Source organism: Plasmodium knowlesi, assembly GCF_000006355.2.
Source record: "Plasmodium knowlesi strain H genome assembly, chromosome: 11".
Lineage (NCBI taxonomy): Eukaryota > Apicomplexa > Aconoidasida > Haemosporida > Plasmodiidae > Plasmodium > Plasmodium knowlesi.
The window spans coordinates 1,563,560-1,579,221 of NC_011912.2; the positions used below are offsets into that span (position 1 = coordinate 1,563,560).

The 15,662-nt window shown below is 41.7% G+C and overlaps 5 protein-coding genes across 5 annotated transcripts; 2 read left to right on the top strand and 3 right to left on the bottom strand.

Moving 5' to 3' along the window:
* Positions 1–30: 30 nt before the first annotated feature.
* On the bottom strand, positions 31–732 carry PKNH_1133900 (conserved Plasmodium protein, unknown function; the record flags this gene model as incomplete). The annotated part of the gene is made up of 2 exons (XM_002261475.1): positions 31–282; positions 535–732. 2 exons carry the CDS (start codon positions 730–732, stop codon positions 31–33), a joined length of 450 nt encoding a protein of 149 aa, XP_002261511.1.
* Positions 733–1,390: 658 nt separating this feature from the next.
* Positions 1,391–2,818, bottom strand: PKNH_1134000 (pyridoxal kinase, putative; the record flags this gene model as incomplete). The annotated part of the gene is made up of 3 exons (XM_002261476.1): positions 1,391–1,476; positions 1,576–1,621; positions 1,886–2,818. 3 exons carry the CDS (start codon positions 2,816–2,818, stop codon positions 1,391–1,393), a joined length of 1,065 nt encoding a protein of 354 aa, XP_002261512.1.
* Positions 2,819–4,656: 1,838 nt separating this feature from the next.
* On the top strand, positions 4,657–8,772 carry PKNH_1134100 (protein phosphatase, putative; the record flags this gene model as incomplete). Its single annotated transcript, XM_002261477.1, has 1 exon — positions 4,657–8,772. One exon carries the CDS (start codon positions 4,657–4,659, stop codon positions 8,770–8,772), a length of 4,116 nt encoding a protein of 1,371 aa, XP_002261513.1.
* A 1,071-nt stretch (positions 8,773–9,843) lies between these two features.
* Positions 9,844–13,249, top strand: PKNH_1134200 (conserved oligomeric Golgi complex subunit 4, putative; the record flags this gene model as incomplete). Its single annotated transcript, XM_002261478.1, has 2 exons — positions 9,844–12,807; positions 12,929–13,249. 2 exons carry the CDS (start codon positions 9,844–9,846, stop codon positions 13,247–13,249), a joined length of 3,285 nt encoding a protein of 1,094 aa, XP_002261514.1.
* A 387-nt stretch (positions 13,250–13,636) lies between these two features.
* PKNH_1134300 (RNA and export factor binding protein, putative) lies at positions 13,637–15,022 on the bottom strand (the record flags this gene model as incomplete). The annotated part of the gene is made up of 7 exons (XM_002261479.1): positions 13,637–13,731; positions 13,889–13,952; positions 14,093–14,161; positions 14,298–14,375; positions 14,519–14,587; positions 14,740–14,798; positions 14,995–15,022. 7 exons carry the CDS (start codon positions 15,020–15,022, stop codon positions 13,637–13,639), a joined length of 462 nt encoding a protein of 153 aa, XP_002261515.1.
* Positions 15,023–15,662: the final 640 nt, after the last annotated feature.

The following is a 15,662-nucleotide window of genomic DNA, read 5'->3' on the forward strand; positions in this document are numbered from 1 at the left end:
GATCTACCACAAATTGTATAAATTGCCCCCTTAGCTTTGTGCATACTTTTCGCCATTCCTCTGCGCTTTGAGTTTTCGAATTTCTTCCAGTTCACTTTCCATTTGTTTCTTGGATTCGAAATTGACTAAACACTTGGGGTCGTTGCGTCCCCCTCTTTTCAGCTCTTCATATTTTTTCACCTTATTTATTTGTTTCTTCACCGAGGTGTCTTTCCTGTCTTGTTTGTTGCGCTTTTCCACGCCGTCATTTTTTGCATTGTATAGTTTGTCTTCATAACTGAGCTACGAAGTGTGCGAGAAAAAAGAGAAAGTGAAACGATGTTAAGTGAAGCAACGTGTGGGTAGAACGAATAAGAGAAATGTGTACCCAATGGGGCTGCACAAGTGAGGGACTACCCATGTGTGTTGTTTTTTTTTCATGTTACGTAGAAAATTCTTTTGGAGGAGAATTTTGCCCATGTCCACGTTGGGGTGAAGTATGCATTATGGGTAGATGACACCATGTTCCCATCTTGGTCCCTCTTTGCAGGTTACCTTTTTCCTCCCTAATTGATTCTTTTTGCTTTCCTTCACATTTTGGAGATACGAATTAACAATTCCATTTAGCTGATCGATGCTATTTTCGCTTTTCTTATTATCTTTACTTTCGTTGAATAACTTGTCCTTGCCTAGTTCAATGACTTTTTCTTTTTTCCCGAATAACGTACTTTCAGTTAGCCAGCCATAGGACATTTTTTTTTTTTTTTTTAGTCAGGCAATTTTCCACATGAATAGCCCAAAAGAGGAGGGGACTTAGGAGGGCAGGATTCCCATAAATGTGCTCTGGCAAAGTCGTGTAAATGTTTCACGGGTAGCGGGACAAACTGTACTTGTGGTGTACCATGAGATGAAAAGAAAACTGCGCAGGTATGCAGTTCTTTAAATATCTATATATGTATATACAAATGCGTGTTTTAAGTGGGAAGAAAAAGCATGATTTATCTTCATGGGAAGATGATTCACTTTTTTACGGCAATTTTTTTTTTTTTTTTTTTTTTTTTTTTTTCCCACTTTCTCGAAACGATTTACCTTAACGAGTCATAAAAAAAAAAAAAAAAAAAAAAAAGGAAATAGCTAAAATGGCAAGAAAAAATATATACATATATATATATATGAATACAAATTTAAATCGGAGGACACGCTTGCCATTTTGTGCCAATATACATATAACGAATTGACCACTTTCGATAATGAAAGATAACTTTGTCACACAAATTCGAACAAATGAATACGTTTTGCTGTTATAAAATGAACATGTTATTTTTTTCAACATGCTGTTACACACAAAAAAAAAAAAAAAAAAAAAAAAAAAAAAATAGGGGGTATAATCAAGGGCAGGTTGGATCCACATTTAGGGTGTGAGATGAGTTGCACAAACGGGTTCCGCCTTAATGAAGTTGCCACAAAGTCCGTCGCAGGCGATTATATCTTGGTTCTCTAAAAGGGTGACCGAATGGAGGGGGTATGTGTTACAATCGTGGGAGCGCATATAACGGTAGGCATGATCGCGCAATCTCTTGCGCGCAAAAGATGTACCTATTATGTTCAGTTCCCCGGAGCTTAGACTGTTCTTTATCACATTCTGAAAGGGAGAAAGAAAAAAAAAGGGGAAAAGGTGTGCTCATGAAAAAATTATGCACAAAATAATATATATATATATATATATATATATATATATATATATATATATATATATATATATATATATAAATGCGTGAAGGCCGCTTGGGACGCGCCTCATCACTTGTCTGTTTATTCAATGGGGGAGGAAAACAGGACAGGTTCCTATTGCCCAGTTGATTTTTCCTCCCTCGCTGTGAAACTTCACACAAGGGGTTCTCCTTACATGTACGATGTTCAAAACCTTCGAAACAATCAACCGGACATTTCCACGGTGTCTAATGACGAAGGAGAGTAGCAGGGCCGCGAACAAATCGCCTGAGCCACACGCATTAAAATCGAACCTAATTATTTTATACTTAAAGGTGACTAGCTCTCCTTGGCTGTTTAGGTAGCCAACATATGAGTACAGGTGGTCCTTATCGAAGGGGTACTGCACAGAGGTTACGACAATTAATTTCACTCCTCTGTTTAATAGAAAAAGAATACATGTAGTTACGTCGTTCTCATTCTTTATTTTCCAGTCACATAGTAACTCTAACTCGAACTGATTGGGGGTCATGATGTCCACAAAGGGAATGCACTTTTTGTACGCAAAAATTACATCCTTATCGACGTATAGCTTGCCGTTGTCTCCCATTACTGGGTCGCAAATCCAGAGGAAGTCTACACTCAGTAGTTTTCCCAAGAAGGAATCATCTGCACAGGAATTACCGTTATGCCATTTGGTAGCATCGCCGTTCATTTTTCCTTCTATTGGTAAGGGTGCATCCAAATGACCATCCATCTGCTTGTCCCTTTTTTCATTGTATTCATTTTTCAGCTCCCAGATGTGGCTCATCACTGTTTCGACGCACTCCTTCGTTTTTATATAACCTGTCAAGAAGTACACGCCACTTCTATGGTTTCCCTTGCCGCGGTTGCCACTTTCCATGGCGGCCAGGTCTGCCTTCAGTGCGCCCAAAATGGTTTGCATTTCCTCTTGCTTCATCTCAAACCCCACGTGCTTGTACTTGGAGTAGTACTGGACCGTGTTGAAGATTTTGGGGGCGTGCCCCCTCCTCCTTAACACGAAGGAAGCGATGTTATTTCCGCAAAATCCATCGAGCACATGGGACTGAATGGAGATAATGTTTTCCCTACTCGCGTTGGTATTCATGGTTCAAGGGGTCGAAAGGAGAGTGGTTGGAAAAATCCCCTTTTGCGATGTTCTGCGGAGTATTTTATGCAGTGGGCATATAAATGAAATGAAGATGTAGTGAATTGCCACAAAAGGTGGCGCAAACGTGCAGAATATGCTAAAATATGCTGCAAAAAAAAAATGCAGCAATAATATATCGCAAAAGTGATGTCGAAATGGCAGAACAAAATTAGCGCTATCGGGATGGGCACCATGCTGTTGCCTCAGTTGCATTTAGTTGCATTTTTTTCCACTATCCTTTCAAACCCGATTTTTTCTCATTTGCAGTAATTCACAATGAGCGCCAGGCACAGGTCGAATCTTCAAGCGCCCTCTAAGAAATGGTGACATAAATTTAGGTTCCTTCCTATGCATGCAAACACAGTTATATCATGCATTCTTGTTCTGCTGTTGCATGATGGACGCGGGTACAAAAAAAAAAAAAAAAAAAAAAAAGAAAAAAAAAAAAGAAAAAGTATAGAGGTTGATAATTCGCATAAATATGGAACATTCTAAAGGGTGGGGACGTCATACGTACGTGCTCACAAACGTAAATGATTCTTCTCCATTTTGGCCGCTAAAAAACTGCGCGGAAAGATAGCCGCATTTTCCAACAGTGCAACGGGAAAAAGAGGAAGAGAAAATGAAAATGAGAATCCTTCCATGGTATGTACACGAAAAAGTGGCACGCATTTCTACATTGTAGAAAAAAAAAAAAAAAAAAAGGGAGGGAGGTCGTCTTAAAAAATATTCCTTTATGACATTACACAATTACGTAAGAGCCTGGTACGTACGTTGTTCCCCTCTTTGGAAAAAAAAAAAATAAATAAATGAATTAGCGGTATGTATTCCGCGAAGCGGAACCTTTAGTCGCCTAACCGAGCACATCGCGCTAATGGAAGATAAAATTACATACACGGGTGCACACAAAATGAGGAGAAAAAAAAAAAATAAAATAATAATAATAAAAAAAATAATAATGAAAATAAAAATAAGAAGCAGAGCCCCCAACTTCGATCTGCTCTCCTATGATTTGAAGCTTCCTTGAGGAAATTTTTTTTTTTTTTTTTTTTTTTTTTTTTTTTTTTTTTTCCAGGGAAAGCAGCACTCTCCTGCGTCTTTTGGCGCACGTAACGGAGTTACCACCTGCTGCGATTTGTTAGCCACTGAAGCATTTACGACGGAGGGAAGATAAGTCCCCCCCCCTCTTCATGTGCTCATATTCCACTGATTGTGATTGCACAATTTGGGAATGGGGAGAATATACATAGGAGGGGAGGGGACAGAAAAAATTACCAATTCCAGTTTTCCACTTTTTCGCGCTAGCCCTCGGTAGGTTCATTCGTCCTTATCATGGGGAAAGTGTTTCCTTTGTTCAACTTCCTTCTGCCGGCTTAAAAGAACAACTAGTACTACTACTACCGGGGAGCCTCCCGAGTATGGAGCCCTTTTGGAGAAAGTCTCAACGGTGCAGAAATTCTTAAGCGGGTGGTCTTCTTCCAGTTAGCACAAGAAGGGGGGAGGAAATATAGGTGCGCCTTCTCCCACGCCACCCCCTCTCGTAGGTTTTCGTGTCAAATTGAGGGTGCGACTTGTAGTGAGGGAATCATCTTCTGTGGTAACAAAATTCCCCCCTCAAGGAGACCTACCAACAGTACGACCAACTGCACGACCAACTGCACGACCAACTGTACGACCAACTGTGCAACCAACTGTGCAACCAACTGTGCGCGCCGCGAGGTTCGGAGGCCTCCTCCCCCATGCAGCTCACTCACCGCGTGGGACATGCCCTCCATCGTTCCACAGAAAGCAGCGACATGGATTCCCTCTTCGGTGACGAATTTGAGGAACGATGTGATATCTTACTGAGGAAGACGGACACGAAAAATGTGCTCATCCCGAGGAATGAAAGAGTTACAAATGTCGACATAGACTTTACAGAAGATAGGAAGAGATGTGAAGGGAAAATTAAACGGAAAAATAAAGGGATTAGGATAAGGAGACATGGGAAGAAGGGTATATCCATGTGCTCCTCCTCAGTAGGAAAGACACCAACCAAGTTGTGGAAATTCCTTTCGAATGATACGGTTGGAAAGTTGAATAACGAAGGTGGTATCGTCACGGAGATGGACAGTAAAATCAACCATTCCTATCGCAGCAATTACTATTTTATGAAAAATAATAGGAAGGTAACTCCCCTGGATGATCCCCCATCATCGGATAGGAAGGTATCCCTAATTGATGACTACAAAAAAATGGGGGGAAAAAAATCTGCCGCCTTTAAGTCTCTCCATGATGACCATTTAGATGGGGAACCCGTGAATTCCTATAAAGGCAATCAGCGATCGTGCAGATATGGCTCCCTCAAAGGAGACAAACCTTCCTCCATGGCTGATTGTCTAGCAACTCAGGTGCGAAATTATGCCAATTGTACATACATGTTGGGGAGAAAAAAATGTTACAACTGTTTTATGGTCACAAGGGGGGTACACACAGGAGAGGATATTCCCTCCAAGGGTATTTGCATAAATGAGTGCCAAAAAAAAAAAAGTGCGAGGGAAAGCACAAACAAATCTTTCACCTTCAGTTATGGATTTTACAGCAAGAAGGGAAAGTATCATGACAATGAGGATACATGTTCGCATGCCTCATTCAGCTCTTATAAAATACAAAAGGAGGTGGAACAACTCATACATCGAATGGGAAACAGGAAAAGGAAGTATAATCTCTTCGATGAAGTATTAAAAAGGTTTTCCATGTATCCATCAATTCTTCGCGATAGGGATGACTCTGCTCGGGAGGCTAAATCCGTTGGACATAGAAACGAATTTAATCCTCCCGGAAAACGTTCAAATGGAGACACTTGTAAGGTCTACTTAAAACCCGTCTTGCCAGTGTATCACCTCCAGGGGGAAAGCCAACCGACTGATTATCACGACAGCGATATGATCTGCAGGTATTTCTACGAAGAAGGGAGTAGACCAAAACAAGAAAGTAAGAAAAAAAGCGTACGAAAGAATATACATGGTGTGGAAGATGGGATAAGGAAACTACAGTTAAAATATTTAACCGAATGGAGAGAAAAAGTTCAAATGTTAGATGCCCAAGGGGAAGAATTCTATCAAACACACAATCCTAACTTGCGCATTTCCCATTACTATAAGTTCGTCTGTAAGATTTGTAAAAAGTGCCAATATGTGAATGCCCAGAAGGGTCACATGTGGCATCGTGCTTACATGCGCTATCTCCATGGTGTACACAAATGGAGAGGGAAGAAGAAAAAAAAAAATGAATCGTACCACAGGATGAGCGCTGACACCTCCTCCACCTGTTCAGACGAATTTAATTACGTGAATTTTTCTCCTCATAATGGAAATACGCGTTACGAGGGAAAATGCAGTGCGGCAACGGGTGCAATCGCCGGTCAAACTGCGACTACAACTGCGGATGCGAATTTTCCTGTCTTCCCAACTTCTAGGCAAATGAACAACATTAACAGTTTAAGGGGACGAATACAGGATTCCATCCACAGAGAGAGCGAAAACTATCAGAGTGACTCCTCCCCAAGGGAAAACACGACAAACAATTATGGCACATTGGGCGACTATCTAACGAGGTGCAAAACATGCAGACATCTCCTGAAGTACGATAACATGGAGAACGAATTTTTGTTGAAATTTTGGAAAACGAATTATTCCTTGAAATATCCATTTTGCCTGAACAGGTCAGAAAAAAAAATGCTCAACCTACTTGCAGCTAGCCAAAAAGGGGAAAAGACAATGTATGGAAGAAATTTTAGAAAGGATGATAAACAGAGGGGTCCTTTAACTGAAGAAGGGAGTGAAGACAATGGAGGAAAATTCCACTTTCGCTCTCATTCCGATGTGGATACTTACCAAAACTCGAAGAAGCTGCAAATGTGGAAGGATGAGTTGGAGAAATGCTCCACGAGAGAGAATGCCCCGAATGAATGGGACACAAGGGAAAAGTTCTCTCCAAGTTTCCCCAGGCGGAAGAGACAGAAGATGCTGCGATCGAGAGAGTGGAAAATGTGGATGGAAAAGATGCGAAGGCATCTCTTTGAACAATATTACGCTCGCTTCATTGCCAAGAAGGAATCGAAATCGAATAAAGAACACTCTGATGAATCTTCTAAACATATAGGGATGGACAACTTTGACATGCACTTGTTTACCATATGCGACGGTCATGGAGATTCACATACTTCGCACTTTTTAATTCAAAATGTGCATAAGATTTTTTATTACCTCCTCGTTCACACCTTCTTCAATATCCATATCTCCCTAAAGATACTACACCCCCTGTTGGATTTTTTATATCATCGTGAATGTGCAAGAGAGAAGAGTAGAAGCTATGCGGGGTCCTGCATTATTAACATACTCCTGAGGGATAACTACCTTTATGTGAATAACACAGGGGATAGCAGGTGCGCCTTGATGACCTTCCACCTGGACAGATTTGAATACAGTCGGGAAACGCCAGTGGAGGATGAGAAGGAGGAAAACTGTACCAGAAGAAAGAAGCGAAGAGGGGGAAAGCCCAAGAAGAAAACGCAGCGAGCTGTTGATCAGGTTGGCAGCGACTCCGACTTGGATCGCGAGTACGAGGCATACGTCATTAATGCGAACTCCTTTTCCTACAACGAGCTGAACTGTGAACACAACTGCAATAATTACATGGAGTACTTGCGGATGTATAAAATGCACCTGTGTGAGGAGTTAGCAGGTAGGCAAGTGAGCAGAGGGGAAGGGCACAACCCTGCGGAGAAGCGGAATGAAAATGGAAACTCTTCCTCTATTGCTAGTAGGCTTACTGGGGACAAATTTCTAAGGGATCTGCAGGACGAAGAGCAGATGGAGGAACTTTCCAATGTGAAGAAGACGAAGAAAAAGGATAATCTGGATAAGACTAAGATGGATAGCCATTTGAACAAACAAATCATAATGCTTAATGGGTACCTACTAAGAGAACATGGGAAGGAAATAAACATAGGAAATTTATCCAATGATTTAATAAAATATAATAGAGTGGACGGGTGCCTACATCCATGCAGAGTTATTGGAGACTACGATTTGAAGAGGAAGTACTGCACTGGGAATTTCATCTTGTCCAACGATTCGAATGTATACAAATACGACATGAATAACATCAATTTGATGAATATGATTCGTTATCTATACTTGAATAAGTTCTGCGGGACGTGCAGGAGGAGCTACCTCCTCAGTAGCTATGGCAAGATTGGACCCATTAGGCAGATTGTCCTTTTGGACTCTGAGGAGGGAGAACGCCAAGGGGGGAAGACGCACACGGAACGCCCTGCTAATATACAGTGTAATACCATTGTGAACAGAGCAGAGGTGCTCCCTAAATGGCGTCAACCTTCCGGGGAAAGACACCCCCCCACTGGATTGTGTTTAAAAATTTACAGGGACGGCGCACCCGATAGTAACGTCCTTGCCCACCAGGTGGAGAGGAAAAAAGAAAACTTCGCTGTACAGATAAACGAGCGTTTTGCACCCTACATTAACATCAAGAATGTTTCCATGAATGAAAATTATTTATGCCGGAAAGAACGGAGGAACTTTTTCCACCTGTTGATCATTGCCTCAGACGGCGTTTTCGAGTACGTAAACCCGCACTTCGTATTCAACATTTTAAAAAAAAACAAATCCGTATATACCAAGGTGAGGAAATTGTACCGAACATACAACATGCGGGAGTTGTGGACAACCACCGCAGGAAGTACCCCCCAAAGGAACATAAACAAAATGATGCATAAGTATATGCTCACAAAAGAAGATTGTACTAAACTGGCCAGGGACATTGTCAAAAGTTCGATAATGCATGGCAATATTGACGACAGCACATGTTTTTGTATTTTTATATTTCCCACCTTTTTTGTGTGTGGATAACATGAAATGGGTATATTATATGCACACACAGATTTTGTTATTGTTATTTTGGGGAAAATTATCACCTGACCTGTTCAGGCATTTTTTTGTTGCCCCTACCGAAAGGGGAAACTTCCCCCCACACGAAAAAGGCGGGGGCGTCTTTACAAAATGTTCTAATACCAACATAGGTATTACGCAAATGGGAACGAATGGGCATACGGGTATAGAGACCCTTCATGCTTCTGTGAAATTTCGTTAGTTTTCCCCTCCCCACAATTAGCCATTTTGTGGTGTTGTTCTCTTACTCACTTTTTCATAATTGCTTAAAACCGTATGAACACGAAAAAAAAAAAAAAAAAAAAAAAAAAAAAAAAAAAAAAAAAACAGCCATTTTTAAGGTAACACATTTGTTCAGGGCACTTGAGCGTGTGTAGAGGATAGTCATTGGACTTGAATTTAAAAAAGGTGACCTCCCAAATTTATCCCCTGTGGGTGAAGAGGTAGAATTTTTTTTTTTTTTTTTCGGCGAAAATTGGGGGTCCTGGAAGGTCTCATGCACCATTAATCTTATTACACCATTGTCGCAAGTATTGTCACCTTTTCAATGCACTCATTTTACATTCCCTGCCGGACCTCTTATGCAGGGGTACCGTTAAAGGGATCTCGTGGATGAACGCGGTACACATTTTGGCTACCCAACATTGTATGCAGTGCGAGACCTTTGTGCGATGCACTTTGGATGGTCATTTTGCGGGATCGCCTTCCCCCCTCTTTTCACGTGAACCTAGAGCAAGAAATGTTTTGCAGACCTTACAACATTATGGGAGCCATTTTTAACTAAACCTTTGGTAATTATTTTGTTGCCTCAGGAGCTTTTCGTCCGCTTTACCTTTTTTTTTTTTTTTTTTTTTTTTTTTTTTTGCCTAAGAAGATCAAGACGTCCGCTTTGGTGAGAGGATCCGCCTTACGACGAAGAGGTAATTCCTTCTGGAAGAGTTACCGGGATGCAACAGATTCAGGAGAAGTCTCCTCTTTAGCGAAGGGAATAGGAGGCCCCATGCTTAACGAAATCGAAGCGCTGCAGTGACGATGACGGGGAAGTCGTTTTCGAGCGGAGAATCCAGTGAAAGTGACGAATGGTGGAATCATCTCGAGGGGAATCAATGGAGAGTTCATCCTGATAGGGCTAAGGTGAGTGACCCAGAAGAGGACACCTCTGACTCAAGCAGCTCGTGTGAATCCCATGATTCGCAAGGATACGATGGCGAGAAGGATGAAGAATCAAACATAAAAAGAATCAACCAGTACATTGAAAAGCTGGACATCCTGAGGAACAAGTACGACCTAAAAATAAGGCTGAATCAACAGAAGGAGAAGGAAAACCTCGTAAACAACATCGACAACATAAACATACAGGTGAAGAAGCACTTGTTGTTTAAGCAGAAGATCAATAAAATTAACAATTCCCTTAGGGAGAAGTGCAACTATGATGCTTTTTCGCAGATGGAAAGGATCTATAAGATCATATCGAATGTTAACTCGTCATACGAATATACTACGTTAAAAATTCAACTTCAGGATTATATAAAACAGGTGGAGGGTTGTGTAAGAAGGAATTACCTAGATGCCATTGAGCCTCTGAACCACTTTTTGCAGGTAAGGAGGTGTCTGTATAGATATGGTCGGTCCCATCTCCTGCGGGTGGGGACCATTCCAAACGGAGGAAGCAGCCCCCATGAAGGGAATTCCTCAGGCCATACCTACCACACCAAGGGGGGTGGCGCCCTCCTCAACAGCGAAAATTCAGTCATTGAAAGGGACATAATTAACTATGTCCAGCATAGAGAAAGGCGGCTGTCAGAGGATAACCCGGAACAGAATAACGATGTACATTCTCACTCTCATGCGCAAGCACAGGCGTATGCGCAGATATGTCAGACAGATGAAGAGAGCATAAAATTGTTGAACGCGTACTACGACCATGTGAAGGGTCTCATCGAGGAAGAAATCTGTGAGTGCATAAAGCTGAAGGACATGGATGGGGTTAGGACAAAATTAGGCCTATACTTGAATATTTTTCGTAGTCAGAGGGATAAGGAGAAGCAGAGTGAAGAGGGAGAAAAGAAAAGGGGCTCTTCTGATGGAGACCGTGAGCAACCAGATGTTCGATCCGATGTGGGATCGGATGAGGAAAGCCACGATAATGCAAGCGGGTTGGGAAGTAACGACGATGTGAGCGTGGTGGGTAGTCAGACTAGCGACCACGGTGACAAGCACGAACAGATACTCCCCGCTAGTGTCGCCTTGGAGGATCAGCTTCTGCACTTTGGGGAATACCTGTTCGTGTGCCGTGTGGCCATGAAGCTGGTAGAGGTAGAAGTGGACAAGCAGCTGGACCTTCTAACAAGGAAAGTAGTGAGCACGGAAGACAGTGTGTACGTGGAGTGCATAAAAGGTACATACGCCTGTCTATACAGACACAACACCTTTTTGGAGAACCTCCTTGGAGATCATCTAGTTTATATTATTTACAACAGAAAGGCTGAGCTACTTTTTAATAAAGTTGTAAAAACCATATGCTCAAGTTTCTGCAGTCAGACCCAGCTCCTCCGGATCGATAATTACAATGAGTTAACCAAGTTGGACAAAAACGTAGAGATGTTATCCTTACTATGTTATCATTTTCAAAACATAAAGAAATTTTTACATCAATTTGGTGAAGAAAAATTCCGAAAATTGGATACCATGTTCAATTTGGCTAGCTTCATAAATAAAGATATTTTTTCTGAACAGTCAGGCTTGTTTAAAAATTTGCCTTACATAAAATGTATACAAGACTGCTTATGTTCATACATAGATTATGAGATAATGTTTACCAAGCATTGCATCGATAAGGCATTCGTTCTAACGGACGATATTATGTTGTCTTTAATGGATGATGAGAAGAGTAAGGGAAAAGATGCAAAAAATGTTTACGAAGATTTGACAAATTTCGAAAATATTATGATGAACTGTAGTAGTAGCAATGAGTATACATCCACCCTTCTGGATGATGCGTTTTTCATTTTCCAAAAGTCTGTGTGTAGGAGTATAAATATGAACGACATTAATACTATGTGCGTTTTGGTGAATCACATTATTTTGTTTATTGGAAGCACTTTGAAAAACTACCTGAGTGAAAATTTGAAAACGAGCAAAAGTATATATGCCGCCTTTATTCACCATGTTTCAAATTTGAAGCCTTTCTCCTTTAGGGCTCTTCTGGAGAGCATTGATGAGACGAACTACATGGAGGAGGGTCAGGGAAACAGCCGAACGGTGGCCCTGGCGCAGAACTTTGTTAGTTCCCTCAGCTACGTGAGGAGTGAAACGTCGGAGGGGGGGGCAGGTCGTAATGATGTTCCAAGTGGAAGTGTTGGTCGTAATAGTGCGTTACGCGTGGGTGGTGGTAGTGATAACTGCTCACGTGGAGAGCACCCTTCGGTTGGTAGCGAAGCGAAGAGCAAGGGGATCTATGAATACCTGACGCCGGAGCACTATGAGAGCCTCTTCAACCCTCTGTGTGAAGGGAAAAATATGGACAGCCAAACCATCAACTCCAAGTTCAGCTACCCCCACTGCGTGAACAATATAGACTCCTGCCACCAATACATACAGAACTTAAAAGAATTCATCCATGAATATTTTCTGGACAAATTTTTAAAAGATAAAAAAAAAAAGAAAGAAAAGGAGAAGCAGAAGGAAACGCAGAATTATCTTCTCATGTTTACCAACTCGTTTGCGAATTACGACAACCTACTTAGTGACTTTGAAAAGCTCAGTGTGGAAAATTGTAAAAATCTGTTGAACATTTTGAAGGTGCACTTTATTGGCCAGCTCGTCATCATCGAAAGTGTGAACTTTGATATATCGAGTGAGCAGTACGCGTACTACCAACTCAACGACCCCTACATTAATGGCTTGGTGAACCGAATGAAGTTGATTACTTACCACATTTCACTCTACTTCAACCAGAACATCTTCCAAATATGTATTGGCTTGTTGGCGGAGAAGGTACATACATTGTTTTATATATTAATATGTGCTTGGGTACCCCTAGTGACTTAGCCAAGGCGGCCATTCCCCCCCACACACATATTCATGCACCATATATTTCCCCCTTTTCCTTTTATAGATCTGCAAATACATCGAGCGAATCGTGCGCACGAAGAAATTTAGCCTGTACGGTTGTGTCCAATTAGACAACGACATCAGAAACCTCATGTTGTTCTTTACATCCCTCACCAGTATCAACGTGAAGAAGGAGTTCGCCAAGTTGTTGGAAATTTGCGAATTACTGAATATAAACGATTTACAAGATTTTAAGGATTTCTACGAAGAAAACAAGAATAACTTGAGTGCCAGTGAAGTGGAGAACATCATTTCGATGCGCAATGACATTTCGGAGGAACTCCTTAATTCGATCAAGCTATACATGAATTGGGGCGCGCCTTAAGATATTGTCCAAGGGGGATATCTCCAACGGAGGGAAGACGCGTCAGTTTGCGTGTTAAAAAAAAACACTGCTGAGGAGCTGCACGGGCGAACCGTGGGACGACGGACGAACTCCCCCCGTTCATTCCACCCCCCCTGGAGAAATTACACTTAAAACGTACATAAAAAAAAAAAAAAAAAAAAAGAAAGTAGCCAAATTGACGTCTCTTTTTTTTTTTTTTTTTTTTTTTTTTTTTTTTGTATGTGTGCATTATTTTAAAAAAAAGTTAGGACTGCTGTCCCCGTGAAGAAGAGAAAAAAAAAAAATAATAAAATAAAATAAAAACGTTTGGCAACATGACAACAAATGATTAAGGCCCCCGTGGGGGGGGAGCACAAAGCAGCCCTCCTACCAAGGGCATCTACTTTTGTACTTCTTTCTGTAGCCATAATTTCTCCTCTGCACTATTTCCATTTTAATTGCCATTCCTTCGATTTCCGACCCTGCGCAGGGAAAAAAAAAAAAAAAAAAAAAAAAAAAAAAATACAACAGTTATGCGGATGGCGAAAAGATGTGTGAACAGTTGGAATGTCCTCTTTCCCATCCGTGTTTGCAGTTTTCCACTTTAAAGAAACTGCTTCTCCTCCATTCCCAGCTAACCGTCGTATTTGTCTATGGCCTTCTGCGCGTCGTTGATGTTTTCGAAAACGCACACGCCTGTGCCCTGAGCGGAGGAAAATGGGTGTGCGGATCAGCGGTGTGTTTGTGAACACATGTTCAAATGGGGAAAAGGGCACATGCGAAGGGGGAAGGGGGACACTGCCACCATGTTTGCCCCTCTTCCATTTCATCAGTGCAAATTACATCCGATCTATCCGTGTGGTCGTAGTTTATCCAGGCATTCACAACTTTACACACATTGCTAAACAGTTCCTGTAAAAGGGGGAGGGGGGGGTGAGTAACTTGTCAAGGGGGAAAAGCAAATGACCATGTAGTGAAACCAAATGGTCACGTGGTGGAAGGACATTGCTATGGCCAACGCGAATGCAGACGCCAGGGCTGATGGTACCACTAAGTCGTTCTTCGAGATGGTATAATCCAGGTTTGAAATTTTCACACGCACTTGGCTGTCTCGCTCATCGTGGTACTTGCAGGGGCAAACAAAAAAGGCACAAATAAAGGGAGAGCGGTGATTACGTGTCGAATGTCGATGGTGAAGTGGTCTGTCGTGGCAATTTTCCTTTCCAGTGTCCATTAGAGGTGTACACATGCACTCGGGCGTGTCTCTACCTGGTAGGAATTCCTGTTGTTGTACTTGTTTATTCTGTTGTGACGAGTGTTCGTCTTGTATTCTTCGTTCTACGGGAGGGGGGAAATTCATGGGAGCAGTGTTCATTTCGTTGATCTGTTGATCCTGTTGGCCGTGCTCGGCGCGCGGCGTGTAGACAGGTAGATGCATCCCCGGATGGGTACTGGGGCCCATCTCTAATTCCCCTCTAGTGGATCATTACGTGAGAGTTGTTATAATCGCCGTGTTGTCTATGGTAGTGTTTTCGGTGATGATGATTGTCTAAAAGGGGAGCAAAGAAAAAAAGAAGAATGTTATTAGCTGTGCAGATGGTAGGAACTATCCCTTCGTGGGGGAATTTATTGACTAGAGGGGGCGCGTCTTCATCGTTCGCTATATTCGATTCATCCGATTCATCCGCGTGGTTCGCTCCACCGATGCTCTCTCCACGCCATTTTCTCTTTCCCTCGTGACGTACTATTATTGTATTTCCTGAATTCCCTCATTGTGGCAATTCACAATGTTATTCTCCCGTTACACAAAAAAAAAAAAGAAAAAAAAGAAAAGAAAAAAAAAAAAAAAGAAAACAGGAAAATTATGTCTCCATAAAATTATGCGTTTTCGTATCAATAAGAAAACTGATGAGCATGGTAAACTTTTTTCTGACGTGTGGCATCATTGTTTGCATTTGCTCCAAAGAGCGTTGGCAATAATTTGTGTTGAAGTGATTACGATGTTGATAGGGTTAGGGGGAAGGTGACGCACTTAGCCCTACATGGGCGTTTAAATTTTAAGATAAGTGAAAGACTGCAATACAGGCAACACGAATGAATACGCCCATGTGATTGTAACTCATTTTTTATGAGTACTCCTAAATTGAAGAAGGCGACCACGCGGAGGTGCGGTATGTTGAAGTGCGCAACGTGCCTAAGTAACACAGGACCATGATTCATGCATCAGTACATTCCACCAACGGGGGAAAGCAGAAAAAAAAAAAAAAAAAAAAAAAAAAAACGCTACACTGGAGTACCACGTGACATGTGAACATTTCCCTGTTGCATAATTCCTTGAGCGAACCTCCTTTCATAAACAAATGAACAAATGGAGGTAGAAACTCTCATCACACGTTGATGCCAAAAAGGGGAT